The sequence below is a fragment of the Littorina saxatilis genome, linkage group LG4 (assembly GCF_037325665.1).
Source record: "Littorina saxatilis isolate snail1 linkage group LG4, US_GU_Lsax_2.0, whole genome shotgun sequence".
Taxonomy (NCBI): domain Eukaryota; kingdom Metazoa; phylum Mollusca; class Gastropoda; order Littorinimorpha; family Littorinidae; genus Littorina; species Littorina saxatilis.
Window position 1 is genome coordinate 54,904,720 of NC_090248.1, and position 22,257 is coordinate 54,926,976.

Below are 22,257 nucleotides of genomic sequence, written 5' to 3' on the forward strand. Positions count from 1 at the left end.
CCGCTTCACTGAGACTTTTTCTTCAGTCTCGACCCCCACCCCCGCCCTTTTCACCTGACTCACAAAAACGCACTTCCTACCGGTCAGATCGTCACACAAAGGACACTTTATTAAATGGATTAAGTTCGTCTTATTAACTTTGACGCCCGCGGTTCGACGCAAAATGAAGGTGGTGAGCATGAGACATGTTCCTAAAAGTCTGCCTTCCGGCAACTCCCAGCGCCCCCCCCCCCCCCCCTCCCAGTGCCACACCCATTTTGAGAGGTATGACACTTCCCTTACGTGCTGCCCACATGCGGTAACGTTATAATGCTGCAGACTAATGAGGATGAGAGTAACAGCGAGGCGATCCATCGTCGTCGTCTCCTACGTCTAGAGCTGTGTGTCTGACTTGTTGTCTACGCTTCATCCGCCCACCCTCCCCGCCTCCCCCGTTCACACACAGACCACCCCCTTGGCGGTGGCTCCGCTGTGCCTTACATATTATCTACGTTACCCTTCCCTCCCCCCCCCCCCCCCCTGGTGTCAACATTCAGACACAGACCCCGACTCACACCCCCACAGGCACACACTCTTTTCTTCCCCATCAGACAGAAAGCGACAGCACTGACCATCACATAAGATTCCCAATGTCAACCTATAAGCGGCGTCAGTGTAATAAACTCGATAACAGATGTATTAACACTCCGACATTAACAAAAGACACACAATCACAATCTTCAAAAATTACGTCGTATCATCAAAGCGATCCCAACGTGCTAATGAAATGTCCCCACAATTATGATCAGTACTATATTGTTCAAACCAGTAGCCCGATAAACGGTGGGACGCCATATAGCATTCTCTAAGGACAAACCACTGAGCCGCACACAGAAGCGACTATCAACGTCGATATATCGTGATAGTCCCAGTGACGCCATCGTGACGCAATACAGTCTACGTCGTAAGGCCTGGCGCTCACCTATGTAACTTCAGCAGGACAGACGACGCACTGCAGATTATCCCAAACCACTGAGCCGCACACAGAAGCGACTATCAACGTCGATAAATCGTGATATTCCCAGTGACGCCATCGTGATGCAATACAGTCTACGTCGTAAGGCCTGGCGCTCACCTATTATAATGGGCAGAATATACCTGCGCAGTTTCAGCGGCACAGACGACGCACTGCCTATCATTTATGCTGCGATAGGGATTATGACGAGTACTTGGTCTGTTTTCCTTTCATGCAACGTGTAGTGGGCTGGGATAATCTGCAGTGCGTCGTCGGTCCTGCTGAAGTTACATATGTGAGCGGAGCCCCTAACTTAAGCAGGACAGACGACGCACTGCAGATTATCCCAGCCCGCTACACGTTGCATGAAAGGAAAACAGACCAAGTACTCGTCATAATCCCTATCGCGGCATAAATAATAGGCAGTGCGTCGTCTGTGCCGCTGAAACTGGGCAGGTATAATCTGCCCTTAAGACCCATACTGGGTCACGCGTATTGCACAGGCGTCAGGCGTCGAGGTGGACTAGGACCACGGACATTCTGAGCTTACTTTGGTGTTGATGTTTTTATTATGCACACAGAATAACAGTACTGTTAATACATTGTTAAAGGTACGTATGTGAATGCGTGATACATTGTGTAAAAAAAAATTCCATCTCACACGGCAGAAATTAATATGTAAATCGCCGTGAGCTCTTGTGAGAAGGGGCGATTAATCAATGTCCATTATTATATTATCATTGTATAGCATCCTTCCTGTGTTTGAGTTTTATTTAAAACTTTTTAAAGGAGATCAATGTTTTTGTTTACAAGATTTGAAACAACAATTGTGAAAAGATATGATTTATTTTTCATTTTACTGGGATAGACCTGAACGCAATTAGTTTCAGACACGGAGACCACCATGTAAACTGATTAAGGAAACAACCTTGAATCAGTCCAAAATAGACGGGCGCAATGGCTTGGTGGTAAGACGTCGGCCTCTTACGCGGAAGGTCGTGAGTTCGAATCCCGGCCGCGGCCGCCTGTTGGGTTAAGTGTGGAGATTTGTTCGATCTCCCAGGTCAATTTATGTGCAGACCTGCTAGTGGCTTATCCCCCGTTGTGTGTACACGCAAGCACAAGACCAAGTGCGCACGGAAAAGATCCTGTAATCCATGTCAGAGTTCGGTGGGTTATAGAAACACGAAAATACCCAGCATGCTTCCTCCGAAAGCGGCGTATGGCTGCCTAAATGGCGGGGTAAAAACGGTCATACGCGTAAAATTCCACTCGTGCAAAAAAACACACGAGTGTACGTGGGAGTTTCAGCCCACGAACGCAGAAGAAGAAGAAGTCCAAAATAGCCAAATAGGTTGAAGGGAAATGAAAAAACAAACAACAATTCAACCGAACTTCCCGTGTAAATCATTAACATTCACCACCGTGTTCAGGCGTATACATGGAATAGGAACATACATGTGTATGTACTTCCACGGGGAAATATACCAAAAACATCAAAAGCCTGGCTGCTTTCTGTGCTCACTGTTGTTAGGCCAAAAAAAAAAAATAGGTCTGTTTACGGTAACATAGCCAAAAAAAATAGGGTATGTAGGTAGGCAATCACTTTTTTTTTTTAAACTTTTTTTTCTAATGTGTACAAATTAAACCTACTTGACAGGGAAATAAGTGTGCGACACGGGCGCTTTCGCTTTCATTGCGTTTTTTGCACTCGTTTTTTTTTTTTTTTTTTTTTTTTTACAAATGTAATAAAAAGTTATAGGATCGGCCCCTAAAAATAGGGTAGGTCGGGTTACCGTAAACAGACCTATTTTTTTTTTGGCCTTATGAATCTATTTTATCAGCGACACTTTCAGTTTGCAAACTATGATGAATTCAACAACAAAATCCAACTTTCGACAGGAATCAATTAGGCCGTTGATATTTCGTATCTCACCCAGTGAGAAATATGTTCTTTTCTCACGTAAAAGCTTGGAAAGACATGAGGTCGTGTACACTATCGCTCAGGCCAAACAAAAATGTATGTTGGTTTAGGGTAACCCGGCCGACCCTACAACTTTTTTTTCATTTCTAAACAAAAACCAAAAAAACTTTTGGCACATTTTGCGAACCATACCGAGACTTAGGAAAGTAACCTCTTTTAAAATCGACTAAATTTAAAAAATAAAATGTAATACATTTTTTTTTTTTAAAGCCGACCTACCGACCCTATCTTTTTTGGTCACGTTACCCTAAACCAACATATATTTTTGTTTGGCCTTACACGAGAAGGGCTGTAGGCTACCTTTAAACCTGCAAATGAGAACAGTAAGGGATTATGTATTCTGAATACGACTCATGCAATGGAATGGTTCGCGGTCACGCAAAGTATGCATGCTGCGGCATACACTAGGCACTGATAGATAGTGCCAGGCTTCATTCACACAGAAGAGAATCTCCTCTCCGTACGTCTATGAATACACAAACAAAAATTTATGCATAATGCATACGGAAACACTTTGTCAACTCGTGTTTTAACACTCACACACACACACACACACACACACACACACACACACACACACCGGCGTGGCAACGAAAATAAATTGACACCGAAACTGATTCAGCAGCAGATCTCAGAAACAGCAATTTAGCATATTTGTCAGAGTGCCAATCAAACCGTACTCACATTATATAGCTTGTCATACGTAATGAAAAGCAACCGCAAATCCAAAATGTAGCACGAGGATCATATTAAAATAAAACACGTTCAAAAAATGTGAGAGGACAGCAAAGAATGCTCATGCTCTCATACGAGCGTTATTTATTTCACCTTTGAGTTCGAAAACTGATTTGACTCGGGGAGTTGGTACTACATTGTTTTTATACTGGTTCAAATTTGAACGGAGTTTGACTCCATTGGGTGTAGCTCAACATTGCATCAACAATAGCATAATTACGTATCAAAGTTTAAACTGATAATTTGATTGTTACAGTTGATACACTGGGCGTGAACGACATTATGGTGTTATCCAGTGTCTACGTCAGACTCACATATTATAAAGTAGTGCAATGGTCCACATCTCTTAAAAAAATCCCCTCCCAGGGCCGGACCAAATGAGTTGTAAGGGGGGGGGGGGGGGGGGTTTCCTCCTTTTTGGGGGGGGGGGGGGGAAATCAGCGAAGTGGCGAAGCCACGAACCAGGGGGGTCCGGGGGCATGCTCCCCCGGAAAATGTTTGAAAAACGGTTAAAATCTGTGCAATCTGGTGCATTCTGGGCCTTGTTTTGAGGGTTAAGAGCAGCATTATTTGGTGCTAAAACTAGTAAAAGTCAAAGCAAGGTACATGCTTTTTCCAGGGGTGGGGTTCCGGAACCCCTGGAACCCCCCCTGGGTCCGGCCCTGCCTCCCCCTCCGACCCCCCCCCCCCCCAAAAAAAAAACCCCCAAAAAACCAACACCACGAACAACAACAACAATCAAAGAAACACTGAAACAAAACAAAAAACAACACAAAAACAACAACATTGAAAAATCGTTCAAGCCGTAATCGAGTCAGCCTAATTATAATTAATGAGTAAGAAAACGCCTTGATAACGCTCACTACTGAACTGTCGTAATGAGAAAACAATCCAAACAGCTCATTTTTAAGACACAAGTCAAGTCACGGTAATTAAGATACTAACTGAAACTGAACTGACATAATTAATCAAAACTGACAGGACACAAACGACACAGGCCGCTTTTTATTCATGGTCAAAAGATCATCATGCGCATTTTACACACACTATCTGTTTAAAGTTGACAAATCCGACTGAATGACCTTTGTTTCTGGATCGTTCCATAATTATATACTGCGCAATTACTGCTACACCACGTAAACAGCTATATTACATATTGCTGCTCATTGTAACTAGTTGATGGGGCCTTGCTTTATACCGGTACATAAAACAGCCAGGAAATAAATGTTGCTGCTAAGATAGAGAAGAGGAGCTTACGCCGCACAGGGCTTACAACGTTATTCAACTCGAGCGTCCCGTACCCCCACCCCCTGCGCGCGAGTTCTCTCAACAAAAGCGAAAGCGGCGCATGGGTCCGTGTGCGCGTCAGTGGATTGGGGCAGGCCTAAAAATGATTGAAAGTCTCAACAGGGAACGCCTCACGACCTAAAGTGGTAGATCTCTTCTCAGATTGGCTCTGCTGATTAAACAAACGGTTCCAACACCTGAAAGCGGGTGTTTAACATCCAATTTGTCGCTTGCGATCATATGTTTCGCATTTCAAACCCAAGGTGTTAATATATGCATCATGTGACACCGCTGACCAATCACAGCGTGTTACTTTCTTTTAGGAATGTATTCAGTCAAAACGTGGGAGGCGAAGCTCGCATTTCGGTGTGCACTGGACTAGTGTGGTGATCGCGAGCAGCGTGTGATTCTCAGGGATTCAATATAGCAGATTACGACTTGGAGTACTTGGATTATACACCGCAATGTCTTCCAATTTACCGAGAGAGCAGCCCGTGATCTAAGCTGTGCATGATTGGGGCCACAGTTCAATGTCGGACCGCTAGGGGCCCCGAACAAACATGGCGGCCGTGTTGTTATACGTCTGCTCAGCTTTTGTTGTTTGGGCTGTGCTATGGCCGTGTTTTGCGGCTTTACCAAACAATGGTCACTGCCCAACTTCGTGTGATTGCCTTGGAATCTTGATAGATTGCAGCAAGAAAGGTTTAGTGGCAGTCCCAGAAGATCTGCACCTCCGCAGCTGGGGCAAGCAACTGTAAGTATGGATTCCCACCTATTTTTGGCACACGATCGAGGCAAGGGGGGTAGAGCGAGTACAGTGCAATACCCACGGGTCTGACACCCCTAACACAGTTAAATGTGTCAAGATAGACCTGAGATTGTCAGCTGGAACGCTGAAAATGGAAGTTTTTGGACTTTCAACACTGTTAGGGAATGTAGAAAAAGTTTGAGTACGAAGCGTTACTCGTCAAAGCGAACACATCGGGCCTCGTCCCTGTGTTTATTCTCAGCTTGGAACAGCCGCCTTCACACCTGAGGTGCGAAGTTATCTGACTTTGTGTAGCCTGGCACGTGTGTTGGGGGTGTAAAGTATTGGAACTATCGGCTGCCCTGTATCAGGTCGAAGTGACTAGGGATTGCCTTGGTATCATAGTTTAGTGCACGCAAAATGATTAAAATGATCAGTTGATAGTGTCTTTAGTGATACGGATAGTCACAAAACAAAAAGTATTGAAGCCAGAATCTGAGCTGTTACGTTCTTTAAAAAAATCTTGTGATATTTGGACCTGATGTGGGTGTTTTTTTTCAACAATAGTACATCAGTTACATGCAAATATGCTTAAAATTTACTTGGTAGCAAAGTCTGCGTGATATGATGATGAGTTGAATTATGTCTCTATCAGATTCAGCTGGTTTCCAAATTTATGTGATTTTGAACTCTGTATCTTTGTTGAAAGTCTGATTTTAGGGGGTAGTATGGCAGCTTTCTTGACAACTGTGACAGAAGTTGTGAGTTAATTAATTTCAGTGCACTTGTGGTGTCTATATTATTATAGACATTCAAAAATCTTTCTTTTTTTAATTTATTAAACAACAGTTTTTAATTTGTCTTGCAATGTATTGCAATTTGCATACATGTACGATTTATTACTGTTAGGACGCAAAATTACTTGATCTGAATTAATGACATACTTCTTCTTCTTCTTCTTCTTCTTCTGCGTTCGTGGACTGAAACTCCCACGTACACTCGTGTTTTTGCACGAGTGGAATTTTACGTGTATGGCCGTTTTTACCCCGCCATTAAGGCAGCCATACGCCGCTTTCGGAGGAAGCATGCTGGGTATTTTCGTGTTTCTATAACCCACCGAACTCTGACATGGATTACAGGATCTTTTCCGTGCGCACTTGGTCTTGTGCTTGCGTGTACACACGAAGGGGGATAAGCCACTAGCAGGTCTGCACATAAGTTGACCTGGGAGATCGGAAAAATCTCCACACTTAACCCACCAGGCGGCAGCGACCGGGATTCGAACCCTCGACCTTCCGATTAAGAGGCCGACGTCTTACCACCACGCCACAGCGCCCGTCAATGACATACTAAGTTACTATGATATATTTGAATTTGCATGGAGGTGAAATAGGAAAACACTGCAGTGCACTTTGCAATCATTCATACTCTTAGAATAGTGCATTTTTGTATGTAGTATGTTTTGAAGATAAGAGGACACTTTGTTCATTACGATGGATCAAGCAAATGACAATTGACATGATGTACGAATGAAAGTGCATTTTCAAAGCTCCAAGGGTAGTTGAGAGGTTTGTAATGGAAATTAAGAGACTGTTTTGACACAAGAACGATCTGAGTTACGTGTTTTTAGTACTTTGTACGGCAGTATATTTTGACAATTGAGTTTTGTGTTGAACTTGAATGATTTGTTTAGAATGCAGTATTGTACTGGTTGTTTCTCAAATATCACTGAGTGAATGATACTGATACTTTGCAGTTCCTGACCACTGGCACCTACAGATCCATTTCGTAACACATATTGTATACATTAGTCATTCATTTACTGATTTACCACCATAAGATGAAGATGATTTTCAGATTAAGTGCTGTTCAATAGACCCTATCGGTATTCCAAGCTCTCGTAAGCTCTCGCAAACTTCAGAGCATAGCAAAGCATGTGGTACAGCGATCTCGCGCGAGCTGCGAAAGCCGAGGTTCGAAGTTCTCGCGACGTTCAAAGCATAACAAAGAACGTGTCTCGCGAGAGCTGCTCAGATACCGAAAAGGTCTATTGTAATCAACACTTCATAATTCAGTAGCCGCTTCATTAGTCGCTTATTTTTATTTCATGTGGTTGAGAATGCATTCTTTTCCTTTAATTGCAGGCTTAACATATAGAGAAAACATTTAAAGTTACACATATATTGATTTTGGAGGCGCTTGATTGCTGATAACATTAACAGTGACTATTTTTTAACGTACTCACAGTTTTGGCGTTAACCTGTAATTATTGGTATTTTACTGGTTGAAATGAGAAAATACCGGAACAAAAATGGCTGCCGGTATGACCTACCGGTTGATTTTTGAACTACCGTTTTTTGTTGCTGGTAAAACAACAAAACCAGTAGTCTGAATTGGACTCTTACTGGTTCCAATGACCAGCCTACCGTTTTTTTTAAGGACTGTTTCAGTGTTTGCATCATTAAAGTTTGCGTACCGGTTTCAAAAAATACTAGCGCTATCACTGTACTTGTATGAACTTAGGTTTGTTTTCAAATTACTCTTGATATTTTTTAATTATTGGACGTACACGAACGTTTGATGGATTTTCAGAGTATTCATCTGCCTGAAGCTCTCAGTCTCACTGTGCAGAATGCCATAAAAATGGCATGAATTAGAATTTGGGCATTGATGTAAAAAGGTTTGGGTTTCGCTTGATGTTGCAAATGATTAAATTGAGCTTACTCTTCATCATTCAAATGTTATGACACCCGCTGCTTCACGTGTGTGTATCATTGTATGATGTGATTTGTAATGAGAGAAATTTATTATTATAACAGCTGCTCAGAACATATTACATAACAGTTCATGCTTCCGGTAATACAAATGATTCATGTGGTTATAAACCAAACGGGAATGCCAGTATGAAGTCAACTTGATGTTTTTACAGTCCCAAGCAGTTTGACTTGTCATCACTGACATGCTCTTGCAAATTTCGTTGACAAATCTGAGTTAGTGATGTACAGGTTTCAGAAAGGACACACATTTTTCTCCTTTTTGCAGTGTAGGGAATATTTTTTGTTCAAAATTAAATGTTCTCAGACTTTGCACCAAGCTGATGAGTTCTTTGTAATTTTTGTCTGGTTTATAAAATACTACAATACAATGCATGTTTTTTCCTCTGTAACACTAACAGCTTTGCTGTCAGTGTCAATTTGTTTGGTTGCAAACGGCCTCTTACTGTCTTAGTCTGAGTTCTCACTCATTTTAATTAATCTTTGGATAACTCGGATGATGACAATCTGAATTTTCAATTTTCAACTTGTGGCCCATCAAAAGTTCCTTGTCTCCCAAAATGTTTATAAAAGACATGTGCAAAACTTTCACAATGCGCTTCAATGAGTGTTTTTGAATTTGAAAAGTTGTGCTTCCGTTTGCAAAAATGTTATCATTTGCTGGAAAAAAAGAAAGGCAGCTTTGTGTCATTTTACATGTTCGGAAAATTAGGAGCAAGGCATACATGTAGAATTGTAAATATGTTGTTAAATGTCAAGTGTATTTCTGGTAAGAAAGAAGGATAGCTTTTTGTTCAACTAATAACATTGTCAGATTATTGTGTTGGCATACCTTACTGGTCTGGTAGTAGTTTTGCTCTTTCACTTTCAGTCTTTGCTATTTATTTTATACTTTATTCATGGTTGATGTTGGAGAAACACACTAACAAGTATAAAATGCTGCTCAAGGAAGAAGAGAAAGGGTATGGTTTGGTTTGGATGACCCTAATTGTGGCAGCTACACTTTCGTATTAACTGTTTAGTTACTCTGCCTAAAGAGCCCAGTGAAAATGTTGATGATTATGGGTACCCCACGAGCTCCTTCTGCTAAGTGTGTTGCTTGGAGCATGGTACCCAGTTCAGATCCATCATCTTGAGTCTGAAGTGTCTTTTTCCTTGTGCTCCTGTTGATTCTGGCAAAATGAGTGTTCCAGAGCATAAACACATGGCAAAGTAGTTAGTGGCGGAATCGTGCTTTGGCTAGGACATTATGGCAGGCAAGATCTGTTTTCCTCCTTCAGTTGTTAGCGAGGGGTGTGCTGCATAGCTAGGGAGGGAGGGAGGCGCGGTCATCAAAAGCCAAGGTATCTTAATAAACGAGTTTAACACCTTGCCTCCCGTAGTGCCAAGAGGATGTGCCTGGGTTATCAGGCGTACATTATCTGCAAAATCGCACCATACTTGTTGTCGTTACCTTCATACAGATAGAGAGATGCTCCGATTGAGCTCTGCAAGATTCTGCCATCTTTTGATGTTTCTTTACAAGAAAGACTTCTTAAAATCCATGCTGTAGTGTATGCATTTTTGCTTATTTTCAAAATTATAGAAATGTTACACTTACGAACACATGTCTAATATTATTAAGAGTGCTGGTGCAAATGCAAGGATGTCTCAGGTTAGCTCTTATCTTTATTGAAGGACAAAATATGGCTGATACCGTATCTGTGATACCTGTCCATGATGCAAAGTTTATAACTACGGCTAGACATTTTGAGATCTGTAAGACTAAGAGAATACAAAATAGCTTCGGTCACAGACCTAACCTTTCAAAATTCAAGAGTTTTTACTCTTAGTCCTATGTGAGGCTCTTTACGGTCAGTGTTTGCTCCCAGGCTTTTGTTGTTCAGGCATATTTTTTATCTGAGGCATTGTTTGTACTGACCCCGGGCTGGTTGAATGTTGGATAGTTTTGACTCATGGGATATCCTTTGTCAAAACAGGACAGGACATCACATTTTGACCGATGAATTTTGAATCCAGTTCCAACTGACCTGCTAGTGTCTTCTGTGTCTTTGAACAACACTGCTGTCAGTGGTTCTAAGTTAGTAAATTAGGCCAAAAAAAAAAAAATGCTTTGGTTACGGTTTCCCGACCGACCCTAACTTTTTGGGCCGACCCTAAACTTTTTTTTTGGTCCTAAAGCTAAAAATAAAATGAACCAAACACATACATACACAAAAAACCCACACACACACACAAAAACCCACCGAAAACGACAACACCACGGCACAGAGAAAACATCGATCGCCGGCGAGCAGACAACAACAAGCCCGACAAGGGACACCACTCCGCTTTTTACAACTCCCATATCCAAGGGAAGTCAGTCTCGTGCGTTCGTTCGTTGCGCGAACGTAAAAAGATGTCGTCTGCAAATTTGCAATCGTATTCGGAAAGTGCGTTCCTATCGAACAAACACGACTGATAAGTCGGTACTCGAAGAGTGCAACCTTGGTGGACATTTTTCATGATTTTCATCCAACTTTGGACGGCAAACTGTTCGGGATAAAATGTGTTGGGTCGACGAAAATAAGTGCCGAGCCCGAAGACTCTTTCGAACTGGACTTTGGCATGACTCTCGAAAACTGTGTTCACTAGTGGCACTATACAGTTTAAAGGGTATGTCCAGTTTTCTTTTCTTAACATGAAAAAGTAATTAATATCTGTGGTTCCAAATACACCAATATGAAAATACCTCGAATATCCTGCATACACAAATATTTTTATCATTTCAAGAGGGACCAACCAAAAAAAAAAAAAAAAAAAAAAAAAAAAAAAAAAAGTTTAATCGACCTACCTACCCTATTTTTTTTGGCCATGAAACCGTAACCAAAGCATTTTTTTTTTTTGGCCTTAGCACCATGGTCACAAACTTCATTTTTTAAAGCGAAATCATTTCTGTCAATTATGGACTTAGACAATTATCTTATTAAGGCCCCACGGGTGAGAGGACACCTCTCATGGAAGGACATCTTTTGTCCATTTGCCTCCCCCCGCGGGTTAGGGGGAAGAATTTACCCGATGCTCCCCAGCATGTCTTAAGAGGCGACTAACGGATTCTGTTTCTCCTTTTACCCTTGTTAAGTGTTTCTTGTATGTAGAATATAGTCAATGTTTGTAAAGATTTTAGTCAAGCAGTATGTAAGAAATGTTAAGTCCTTTGTACTGGAAACTTGCATTCTCCCAGTAAGGTAATACATATTGTACTACGTTGCAAGCCCCTGGAGCAATTTTTTTATTAGTGCTTTTGTGAACAAGAAACAATTAACAAGTGGCTCTATCCCATTCCTCCCCCCCCCCCCCCCCCCCCCCCCTTTCTCCCTCGCGATATAACCTTCGTGGTTGAAAACGATGTTAAACACCAAATAAATAAAGAAAGAAAGTCCATTTGTCTATCAGACCAAAATCTTTTTAAGGCAATAGGAGCTTTGTGTACAGGGTTAGATGAGGTTTTGAATCCCACATTCTTTCTTTTTGTAGTATTTATAACTCGCTGGAAATGCGGTATTCTTGAAACAAAAAGTTCTAACTTATCATTATACCTTTAATAAAGCATCAAGCACATTGATGCATCATATTCACAAAGAAGAGTACATTGCAAGGGGGAAAAGGTGGTACAGTAGAACTAGAACCCCTCTTTTAAGACCAACACACATCTTAGAAATTAGGTCCTAAAAAACCAGCACGGTTGGCCTAGTGGTAAAGCGTCCGCCCCGTGATCGGGAGGTCGTGGGTTCGAACCCCGGCCGGGTCATACCTAAGACTTTAAAATTGGCAATCTAGTGGCTGCTCCGCCTGGCGTCTGGCATTATGGGCTTAGTGCTAGGACTGGTTGTTCCGGTGTCAGAATAATGTGACTGGGTGAGACATGAAGCCTGTGCTGCGACTTCTGTCTTGTTTGTGGCGCACGTTATATGTCAAAGCAGCACCGCCCAGATATGGCCCTTCGTGGTCGGCTGGGCATTAAGCAAACAAACAAAAGGTCCTAAAAAGGAGGGAGTCTTAAAATGGGGGTAAATTTACAGAGAAAACAGGGTCTTAAAAAGGAGGAGTCTTAAAATTGGAGGATCTTAAACGGGGGGGTTCACTGATCGACAAGAAGAAGAAAACGGGGGGTTCCACTGTACACATATCAACATGTGCAGGCTGTGGTGCTTCAAAGCTAGCTAACTACAAATATTAAGCTATTAGTATTAGCGGAATGAACTTTATGCATGAACAGGGTGCTGTGTTTCATTGTCGCAAATTGCTGGTCATTCCAATGATGTTTTTGCAACCTAATAGCTCTTTCTCCTCGTTATTAATTATGCAACAGCAACGTTTTTGTAGCCAATTTAGCTTATTTTTTGGATTTCCGTCTTCTGTTTTTGCTCTCCCGCTTCTGTGCAAATATCAGGCAGTCGCAGAGGGGCCAGGGGAGAGAAGGGAGTAAGCCTCGGTAGCTTTTGAAGTGGACCTGTATCAACATACAACCCAGTTTGAGGCAAAGTGAAAATGCTGCCTGCCTCCCTTGTTTTTTTGCCCAGTGTGTTCAGGAGGTGGAAAGACATCATGGTGCACACTTGACCCTCTCAGGTGCTAGTGTGCATTTTTTTGCTTTGAAGATTGATGAATTCAAATGAGTTCATATTTGATCTGTGGAAGATTCATGTGATTGTAATTGTAAAACTAATTAATGTTTTCTTGCAGGCTGCTGTTTTATGGTGTGTAGCATTAGGCCAAAAAAAAAATAGTCTGTTTACGGTAACCCGACCGACCCTATTTTTTTTGCGCGACCTTAGACTTTTTTTTGGCATTTGGGGAAATAATTTTTTTTTTTAAATCTTTGTTTTTTGGCAAAATAACTTAAAAATATGGTTTAAAAAAAAAATCCCGACCTACCGACCCTATTTTTTTGCCTATGTTACCGTAAACAGACTATTTTTTTGTTGGCCTTACAACCCAGCTTCCCACTAATTTTTTAATGGACACATATATTTTTTTCTGTTTGCTGAATGTCTGTTTCTTCTTTTCCAGAGAACTGCAATCAAATGGAATAACAGCATTAGGACAAGATGATTTCAAAGGATTACACAAACTGGAAGAATTGTAAGTATCGCATTCATTGTGTGGGACATCTTTATGCATTGCACTTTTTTTTAGTGTAATTATAGCAGCTTCTTGACATAAGGCCAAAAAAAATAAATTGTATGTTTCTGGTCACCCGACCCTATCTAGTTTTTTCCCGCCAACCCTAGACTTTTTTTTAATGCATTTGTAAAAAAAAAAAAAAAAAAAAAGCGTCAAAACGAAAGTAACAGACGGCAGACGACACAAGGGGGATAATCCCATTATATGCTACTTCAAGTTGAAAGGTATTTGAAGTTCATTTAAGTCTAACAGTCCCAATCCGGCTTAATTCATCACTTCAAGAAGTTCTTACTTTTCTTAGTCTGTCACTTTCCCATTCCACCTGATTTCAACTCTTCCAATGAACTTTCTCAGCTTTTATAAGTAACAAATTGGTTGTTTTATTGGACCCTACCTCAAGGTCAAGTTCAACATGTTCTTAGAGTTCTCAATTTGCCTAAACCAATACCTGTTCCACTATACTCTGTTTTACGGAGCAAAACCCTTGTCTTTCTAAATAGCAACTTTTTTGTTCTAAACTTTTCTCAGCCTTAACTTTCCTATTCAACTTTAAATTCGATTTTTCCCCAGCTCTAAATTTGTTTTAGTCTCAACTTCCCAATTCCACTTTACTTCAGCACTTAAATTTCAAGTTCCATGAAGATCTACGTGTAAATGTCTAAACCTAACCGCGACGCCTTGGATGTAAACTAAACGGTTATGACTGCGATGATGACTTTGCTGTTTTGGGAGGGGAAGAGGGAGGGGCCGGAAGCTGGCAGATACATGTACGAGGTGTGCAAGGTGAAAGATTTTATCAGCGGTTAAGCTGACAGCGGGATTATCGCCGTCGCGGAGCCTGCTATTGTTGGTGAGAGGAACAAAAGCCCGACGCTTCCCACCCTGACAGGTTGTGAGAGGAAAGTGGTAACTCACAAACAAGGGATTTGTCGCGGTAAATTAAACCCCCCCCCCCCCCCCCCCCCCCATTGTCCCTCCGGGCTGTGGCAGTCCTTACAAAACGATCTGTCATGACACAACGCGACACGCTTGGTTGAACGGGTGGACATGTTTTTCTTGAGACCTGGCCGTGACGGATACCCTACGGGTGGAATCGGAATGATATGATATTTGTCTTTGTGTTTAGTGGGCTGTGGCGTCTGCTTCGATTTGTTTTGATATATATGTTGCAATTTCTGAATTTAATTTTGGTGAGCACTATAATTGGATTTCAATCCAACTGATAGTGATAGTCAGTAAACTTTTGAAATGGCCATAGTGGTTTGAAAACAGCGGAGGCGCAAGGGGGGATTGGTTGTTTGGACTCTTGTCTCGCTTTTCATAATTGGCTATCTTCTTTCTGGTGTTCGTTCAATAACGGAGAAAATAACAGGGAGCGTCTGGGAGTCTGAGAGTGAGTCAGACAGACAGTGAGACATGTTCGTGATCGAAGTAATTATCTCGCGATAATACCCTCTAGCTCTGCAATTTGCTCTCCCTTCGTCGTGCATTTAGGAAGACGTACATCCTGAATTTAGTAGGGAGAATGGAACAGGCAAACATAAATTGTGGATTCCTTGCATACAAAATAGTATTGGGACCAGTTTGAAAGGTGACGATTCAGAATGATGAATTTGGTCCACGCTACGAACAACTTTCTAGATCACCGCATACCTCTTCACGCAGTGAGTCTTTGTGTCCGAGCATTTGAAAGCATTGGGATTGAACCCTGTCAATGGTGGCGTAAAGTCCACTTGGACCAACCCTGAAGGAGATGCCACACTAATCACCTGGGCCCCTGGCCTTTCTCTTTCTCTATTTCTCTCTCTCTCTCCATTTCTCTCTCCCCTCTCTCGCTTTCTTTCTTCTTGTCAACACAAAGAAGTGAGTCGTGGAGTGGGGCTAGCCAAGCCAGCACAGGTGGAGAGAGAGAAGGAGAAGAGCTAGAGAGAGGTGTGAAAAAGCAGCAAGAAGAGAAAAGCCGACACGGCCTCCCGACCTCAACAAGCTTGCAGAGCTGCGACGAGAGAGAGAGTACTTACCCGCAGGCTGATTCTTTTGGGACATTTTTCACTCGAGAGTCGTGCAGGTGTGAAGAAGTGGTCAAGCCGGCCTCTCAGCTCGGTCAGCCCCTATCCCCCCCCCCCCCCCCCCCGGCCCCTGTCCATACCAGGCTTTCTTCCATTATGTCTCCAAAGGCTTTCACAGCTCGGGCCTTTACTTCTATCCTGAGGCTGAGATTATCCCCTCTTCACTGCTCTTTGCTTCTCTGTGTGGGCCGCCCGCAGAGGGGGCCTCTAATGAATTTCTTTCTCCTGCCCACCCCAACCACCCCTTGTTGTGATTGTAGTAGTGGTAACAACGAGAGTGTAGCTCACCCCACCCCGGGTAGACACTTTTTTGCGGATGGTGAAAATTGTAATCACGATAGTGTACCACCCCTCACCCGCACCTCTCCCCTCCCGCTACCTCCGGGTGATATTTTTCGCGGATGGTACATTGTAAGTACAAGTACTACAAATCTAATACATGTAGTGGTAACGGTGGATGAGTACCTCACTAGCTTGCAAGTTTGCCTGACAATCAAGGTTCAGGTCCTATCTAATCTTGCCAGCAACAGTTTATGTGCCCTTGGAGGGTGGCTCGTGGCAAGGTGTTCTTTTCGGGTCTTGCTTGTTTTGAAATGTAATTTCAGGGTTGATACTTTGTTGACAAAACTGGCACACGCTCAGCCACTGTGCAAAATGTGTCATTTCACGCTCAGGTTGCAAGTTCAAAAAGACCACCCAAGGGGTGATTTGTTTTTGTTTTTTGACCTGGAAGTACTCTTAGTAAGTCTTACGTTTTATCAGTCTTGCCACAGGGTCGATTTATAACTTATTGTTATCTTCCCTCCCCTTCAGTAGTTTGTTTTTAGTTTCAGAATGTTTTTTTTAATGGTTTACTTCTGTGTCGCTTTCAAAAACAACGTGTCACGCCAGTCAAAGAACGAGAAGTCCACATGTTTTGTACAGTAACACTAACAAGCACGTAGCTTGTTTTTTTCCCGGTTGTCAGATTGCAACACAAAGCAAGCAGCAAGTAAGCCGTTGGCTTAGCCCTCACATTTAAATACATTTTAAACACTTAATTTCAAACAAAATAGATGTTGGTATAGAATTTTTAAAATAAACAATACCGGTCTTACTGTTGCCAGCAGAACGGGAACATATTTCACCGTAAACATAGCCCGTTATCTCATAATACAACCAATAGTCTTTACTTCACATTATTAAAGGTCGATACACCTTCGGTATATATGTATCCCATTCCATATGCTGCAGTCACTCAGCGAACAAAAAATAAAATAAAAATCAGCCGGAATATTTTTTTGGGGAGGTCGCTATTGTCTGTCCCGCAGCCGATTGTGACCGAGACCAAGAAGATCCAAAGATCGGGGGTGGCAGGGGGGTGGGGGGGTGGGGGGTAGGCATGGGGGCAAGTCTGAGGTCTTGGAGTTGTATTTTGATGCGCTTGTCTACACGTCCCGCCCGTTTTATTGCGCGCGGCAGGTCCAATAAATCGGACGCCGTGTTGGAAGGGGCCCGCATGGGGCGCAAAATGCTAATGTCGGGCTCCTCGCACAGGGAGGGCCCTGTCTGGGCCACAAGGCTCATGTCGTTGTCAATGAAGGAAGCTAGCAGTAGTGGGACTTTTTTGTGACTCGGGGGAGGGGGAGTTGTGACATTCATAGTAGACTTGTGGGGAAGTAGAGAGAAAGGGGAAGGTGGTGGTGGTGATGAGATGACGATGGCTGAATGACTGCTGTGACGCAGGTGTTCGTATGTGTGTTTGTTCGTGTGTGTCTGTATGTGTATGTGTGTTTGTTTGTGTGTGTGTGTGTGTGTGTGTGTGAGAGAGAGAGAGAGAGAGAGAGAGAGAGAGAGAGAGAGATCTATGCTGCAATTCACTAATTGGCGGGTAGGGAAGGTGAATGTTTTAGCAGGGGGGGGGGGGGGGGGACTATTGCGTTGTACGACAAGCAAAGGTGTGCAGAGGAATCCCATCTAAGCTCTACTCAATGGGGCCGGGTGACGAGACCGCTATGAAAACAGCCTAGCGTGTACAGTTCAACTCGCAAGCTGTACTTGTTGCACAGCGAAAATTACGGTTACCCTTCGGCTGGCTCGAGAGAAATCAAAATTGCCTTTTGTGACTGTACTGTCTTTCTGGGTTGTAGTGGATGGGTTAGACGTTAAAAATATATATCGCAATAATGAATTGGAATTTCTTGTTGGGAAAAAAAATCCGTGGGGCTGTAAATGTAATGGATTGTGTTTTCTCCAATAATTATGCAGATATTTAGGAAAGAAGTAAAACAAAAATAAATCATCAGACCTTTTTAGAATCACAGCAAAACTGTTCTTGTAATTTTGTTTAAAGAGAGTCTGATACTACGGAAACATGGTTATAGATAACCTTGTTTGACTTGGAGAACTCGGAGAAGGGGGGCGAACATCAACCACGAAAACAAACGAGTAGACCTGAAAAAAAAACACATACGAAGGGGAAGGGGGGCGAACATCAACCACGAAAACAAACGGGTAGACCTGAAAAAAACCCACCTACGAAGGGGAAGGGGGGCGAACATCAACCACGAAAACAAACGAGTAGTCCTGAAAAAAACCCATCTACGAAGGAGAAGGGGGGCGAACATCAACCACGAAAACAAACGAGTAGACCTGAAAAAACCCCACCTACGAAGGGGAAGGGGGGCGAACATCAACCACGAAAACAAACGAGTAGACCTGAAAAAAACCCACCTACGAAGGGGAAGGGGGGCGAACATCAACCACGAAAACAAACGAGTAGACCTGAAAAAACCCACCTACGAAGGGGAAGGGGGGCGAACATCAACCACGAAAACAAACGAGTAGACCTGAAAAAAACCCATCTACGAAGGAGAAGGGGGGCGAACATCAACCACGAAAACAAACGAGTAGACCTGAAAAAACCCACCTACGAAGGGGAAGGGGGGCGAACATCAACCACGAAAACAAACGGGTAGACCTGGAAAAAAAAACACCTACGAAGGGGAAGGGGGGCGAACATCAACCACGAAAACAAACGAGTAGACCTGAAAAAAACCATCTACGAAGGGGAAGGGGGGCGAACATCAACCACGAAAACAAACGAGTAGACCTGAAAAAAACCATCTACGAAGGGGAAGGGGGGCGAACATTAACCACGAAAACAAACGAGTAGACCTGAAAAAAACCCACCTACGAAGGGGTTGTCCCTGTTACTGCTTTCAACAGAACTACCAGTTCAGTTGTACGTATTGTAATCAATGACACTGACTTGCAGGCAGCCCACATGGTATACACAGCGAACACCTGTGAGGGGATTGGGTTATGTGTAAGGTGGGCCGGCCGCGTTACTTTTGTAGTAGTGTACCCACCGTATAGTAAGTCTACGACCACTGACTTCAGAGCGGTTGCAACTGCTGGCTGGCTGGTGTCCCAAAAATGAGGGTCAGCCATGGGGGCCAAGGGAAGACCAGGTGTGAGTGGGGATTAATCAGTGGCTTGTCAGCTGCGCACCTGGCCGCTTTATCTAGAACAATATCTCGTCGTGGTTAGAGGCTTCCTTACCTTTCTCTTCTCTCTCTGTCTGTCTGTTGCTTGCTATCTTACCTGGCCTGCCTACAGGTGTTTTGGGGTCGGGGCTCAGGTGGGGGGGGGGGGGGGGGGGGGGGGGGTCAGAGATAGTTGAAGGGGGAAGATAGGGATAGGGGGTCTGTTTCAAGTTGCGTTCAGATTGGTGAGAGTTTAGTTCTCTTTCATTTGTTTTAGAGAAGAACACCGTTAGCTGGTAGATATTCTTGGAGCAAGATTGTTGTAGTACAACATTTTTGCTTTGAAACATTGTTTTCACCCGTGCCTTTCAAATTTAAACCAAAATACATTTTAGAATGTGATTGTGAGGGGTGAAGGGGTGTCAAATTAAATAAAGATAATTGCGCACACCTGTTCAGATTCGAAGTAGAGACTTTAAGTTTAACACACACTTGTTACCTCATTTTCTTTTTTATTCCACACACTGTTTTTGTTTTTCCTTTTCTGCCTGGTGTCGTTTTGGTGACAAACACACCGTAACACGCACACCTCTGGCAAGGGGTGAGGGGAAGGGGTCCCTTGTTGTGTCACTGTGTTACGCAGTTGTTATTTACAGGTGGAATTTCGTCGGTCCGTTACTCACTGTCGAGAGTAAATATTGCATTTGGACTGTTTATTGAAAACTGGCATAATAAAACATTTACAATAGACTATGGAATGCTTTGAAGTGTAAAACCAGAGAAACAATATTCTGCAGGTTTTTATGGGACTAATTTTGCCCTAATCAAGGTAGTTGTAAATAGTGTCAAGTCAGGGATCTGAGTGTACATGTGCAAAATACCGTTCTGTAAGCCACAAATCAACTAAATACTTAAAAATCTTAAACTTAATTCTTGACAGCATAAGTCCATAACCCCTTTAAAAAAAGATGAGCAAATCACGTCTTTCCAGGAGGAAATCTCAAAATAGATTGAGACTATACAAAGAAATGACTTTTGAAAGGGGGAGGGGGGGGGGGGGTTACGCGGATGGGGTTGGGGTTTACTGTATTACTTTAGCTCAGACTTTCTTAAGAAGAGGATGAGGTGGTCTGCATCAACGGTCAACTCGCTGTCACTGACGTCCCCCTCCCCCGACAAAAGTGACACCGACAGGCAGCAGACAACAGACGCACCCATTGTTTTCTGTGTTGACCGTATTAATCCCCAACAAAATGTCCGTCCTTTCTGAAGTTGACCGCCACTCGTCTGTCTGATAGTGATTGTGTCTGCTTTCCTTTGAAATTGAACCAGGGGTGGGAGACTGATAACTCGTGATCGATTTTTGATTCGGCCCCCACTACCTATCCTCTTTCTCTGTCCGTGTAGTGAAAATAGAAGTCAAACGGAGCACAGTTCCTAATCCATGGATATAGGTAGTGATAACAACATGGATGTACAGTACTACACTAAAGTAAATGTTACACAAACCGTTCATCATGTATTGGAAACAAAATTCATTGGACAATTGAGATGGTGTGTTATTTTTATTATCTGTCTCACAATTACATGATGTTTAATGCCACTTTTTGTTGTTATTGCTAATTATGGCCTCTTTTCTTGTGTTTCAGATTCCTCAACAATAATGACATCACTTACATCAACGGATCCATCTTCTCAGACCTCACCAGTCTGCAAACACTGTAAGTTCCCCCCCCCCCCTCTCTCTCTCTCTCTCTCTCTCTCTCTCTCTTTCTTTCTTTCTTTCTCTCTTTCTCTCTCTCTGTCTCTCTCTGTCTGTCTCTCTCTCTCTTTCTCTCTCTCTCTCTCTCTCTCTCTCTCTTTCTCTCTCTCTCTCTCTCTTTCTCTCTCTCTCTCTTTCTCTCTCTCTCTCTCTCCTCTTTCTCTCTCTCTCTCTCTTCTCTCTCTCTTTTCTCTCTCTCTCTCTAACTCTCTCTTTCTCTCTCTCCCTTTCTCTCTCTCTCTCTCTCTCTTCCTCTCTCTCTCTCTTCCTCTCTCTCTCTCTCTCTCTCTCTCTCTCTCTCTCTCTCTCTCTCTCTCTCTCTCTCTCTCTCTCTCTCTCTCTCTCTCTCTCTCTCTCTCTTACTCACTCACTCACTCACTCTCTCATTATATGTGTAATGTTGTTGCAGGTCTTATGTTTAGAATAGAAGAGTGTTTAACTAGTGAAAGTATCAGGATTCAATAAAAGTATCTTGTATGATTTTATTTGATTAACAAAATCTCAATACTGTTTCTCATTTCTTTTCAAATGTTATTTCCTTCTTTGTGTTACAGAGTCATATTTTTGGTAGGGGTGGTATACTTCTATCACATTGAGTTTGAATCTTATTTGAATTTATATGGACAGGGATTTACTCATTGTGTGAATGATGGCTGATAATTTCCTTTTTTTTTTCCAACAGCAAAATCACTCACAACAAACTTACAGAAATGCCGGTCTTCCCGCGGGGTCTCAACATTACAGATCTCTCATTGTAAGTATTTTATACATTGTATGTTTGTTTTGTTATGTACTGGATTTAAGTCTGTGGGAAGATGTTAAAGAGTGTGTGTGGATGTGTTTGCGTTTGTGTGCGCGAGTATAAATATGCACATGTGCATGTGCATCAATGCGTGTTTCTGTGTGTCACTGTTACTATATGTGTGTGTATGTGTGCATGTGTGTGCGTTATTAGTTGTGTGTGTTTTTGCTTGTATTTGTTCATAGTTGACAACCCTGTGTCCTATTCATGTGCGGTTATCTTTATTCTCATGTTCGTATTGTTTGTTTTTCCGATTTCATGTGTGCTCAAATCAGTGTTCGTACAGTCACCTGTCACCATCTCTGTGACACGACTATCCGTTTATCCCACCCTAATCAGCCAGGGAAGAGCCCCATACTAATTAAAACGACGCTGGCGCACAAATCAGCTAATTTGGCCCTCACGCGATTACAAGGAGCGAATCAGGATTCCCACACGCTCACCTGCCACGATCCCCAAGCTCAGGGGT

The 22,257-nt window shown here is 42.7% G+C and overlaps 1 protein-coding gene across 1 annotated transcript; it reads left to right on the forward strand.

Moving 5' to 3' along the window:
• Positions 1-5,335: 5,335 nt before the first annotated feature.
• On the forward strand, positions 5,336-21,822 carry LOC138963601 (biglycan-like). Its single transcript, XM_070335453.1, has 4 exons — positions 5,336-5,754; positions 13,575-13,646; positions 20,874-20,945; positions 21,669-21,822. The coding sequence occupies exons 1-4, from the start codon at positions 5,561-5,563 to the stop codon at positions 21,742-21,744; spliced, it is 414 nt and encodes a 137-aa protein (XP_070191554.1). The 5' UTR covers positions 5,336-5,560; the 3' UTR covers positions 21,745-21,822.
• The last annotated feature ends 435 nt before the right edge of the window (positions 21,823-22,257 follow it).

Bases quoted from the DNA above. Each gene is read 5' to 3' on its own strand.
- LOC138963601 (XM_070335453.1), top strand. From the start codon at position 5,561: ATGGCGGCCGTGTTGTTATACGTCTGCTCAGCTTTTGTTGTTTGGGCT. The intron at 5,755-13,574 runs GTAAGTATGGAT...CTTCTTTTCCAG, and splicing joins CGCAGCTGGGGCAAGCAACT to AGAACTGCAATCAAATGGAA. The intron at 13,647-20,873 runs GTAAGTATCGCA...CTTGTGTTTCAG, and splicing joins TTACACAAACTGGAAGAATT to ATTCCTCAACAATAATGACA.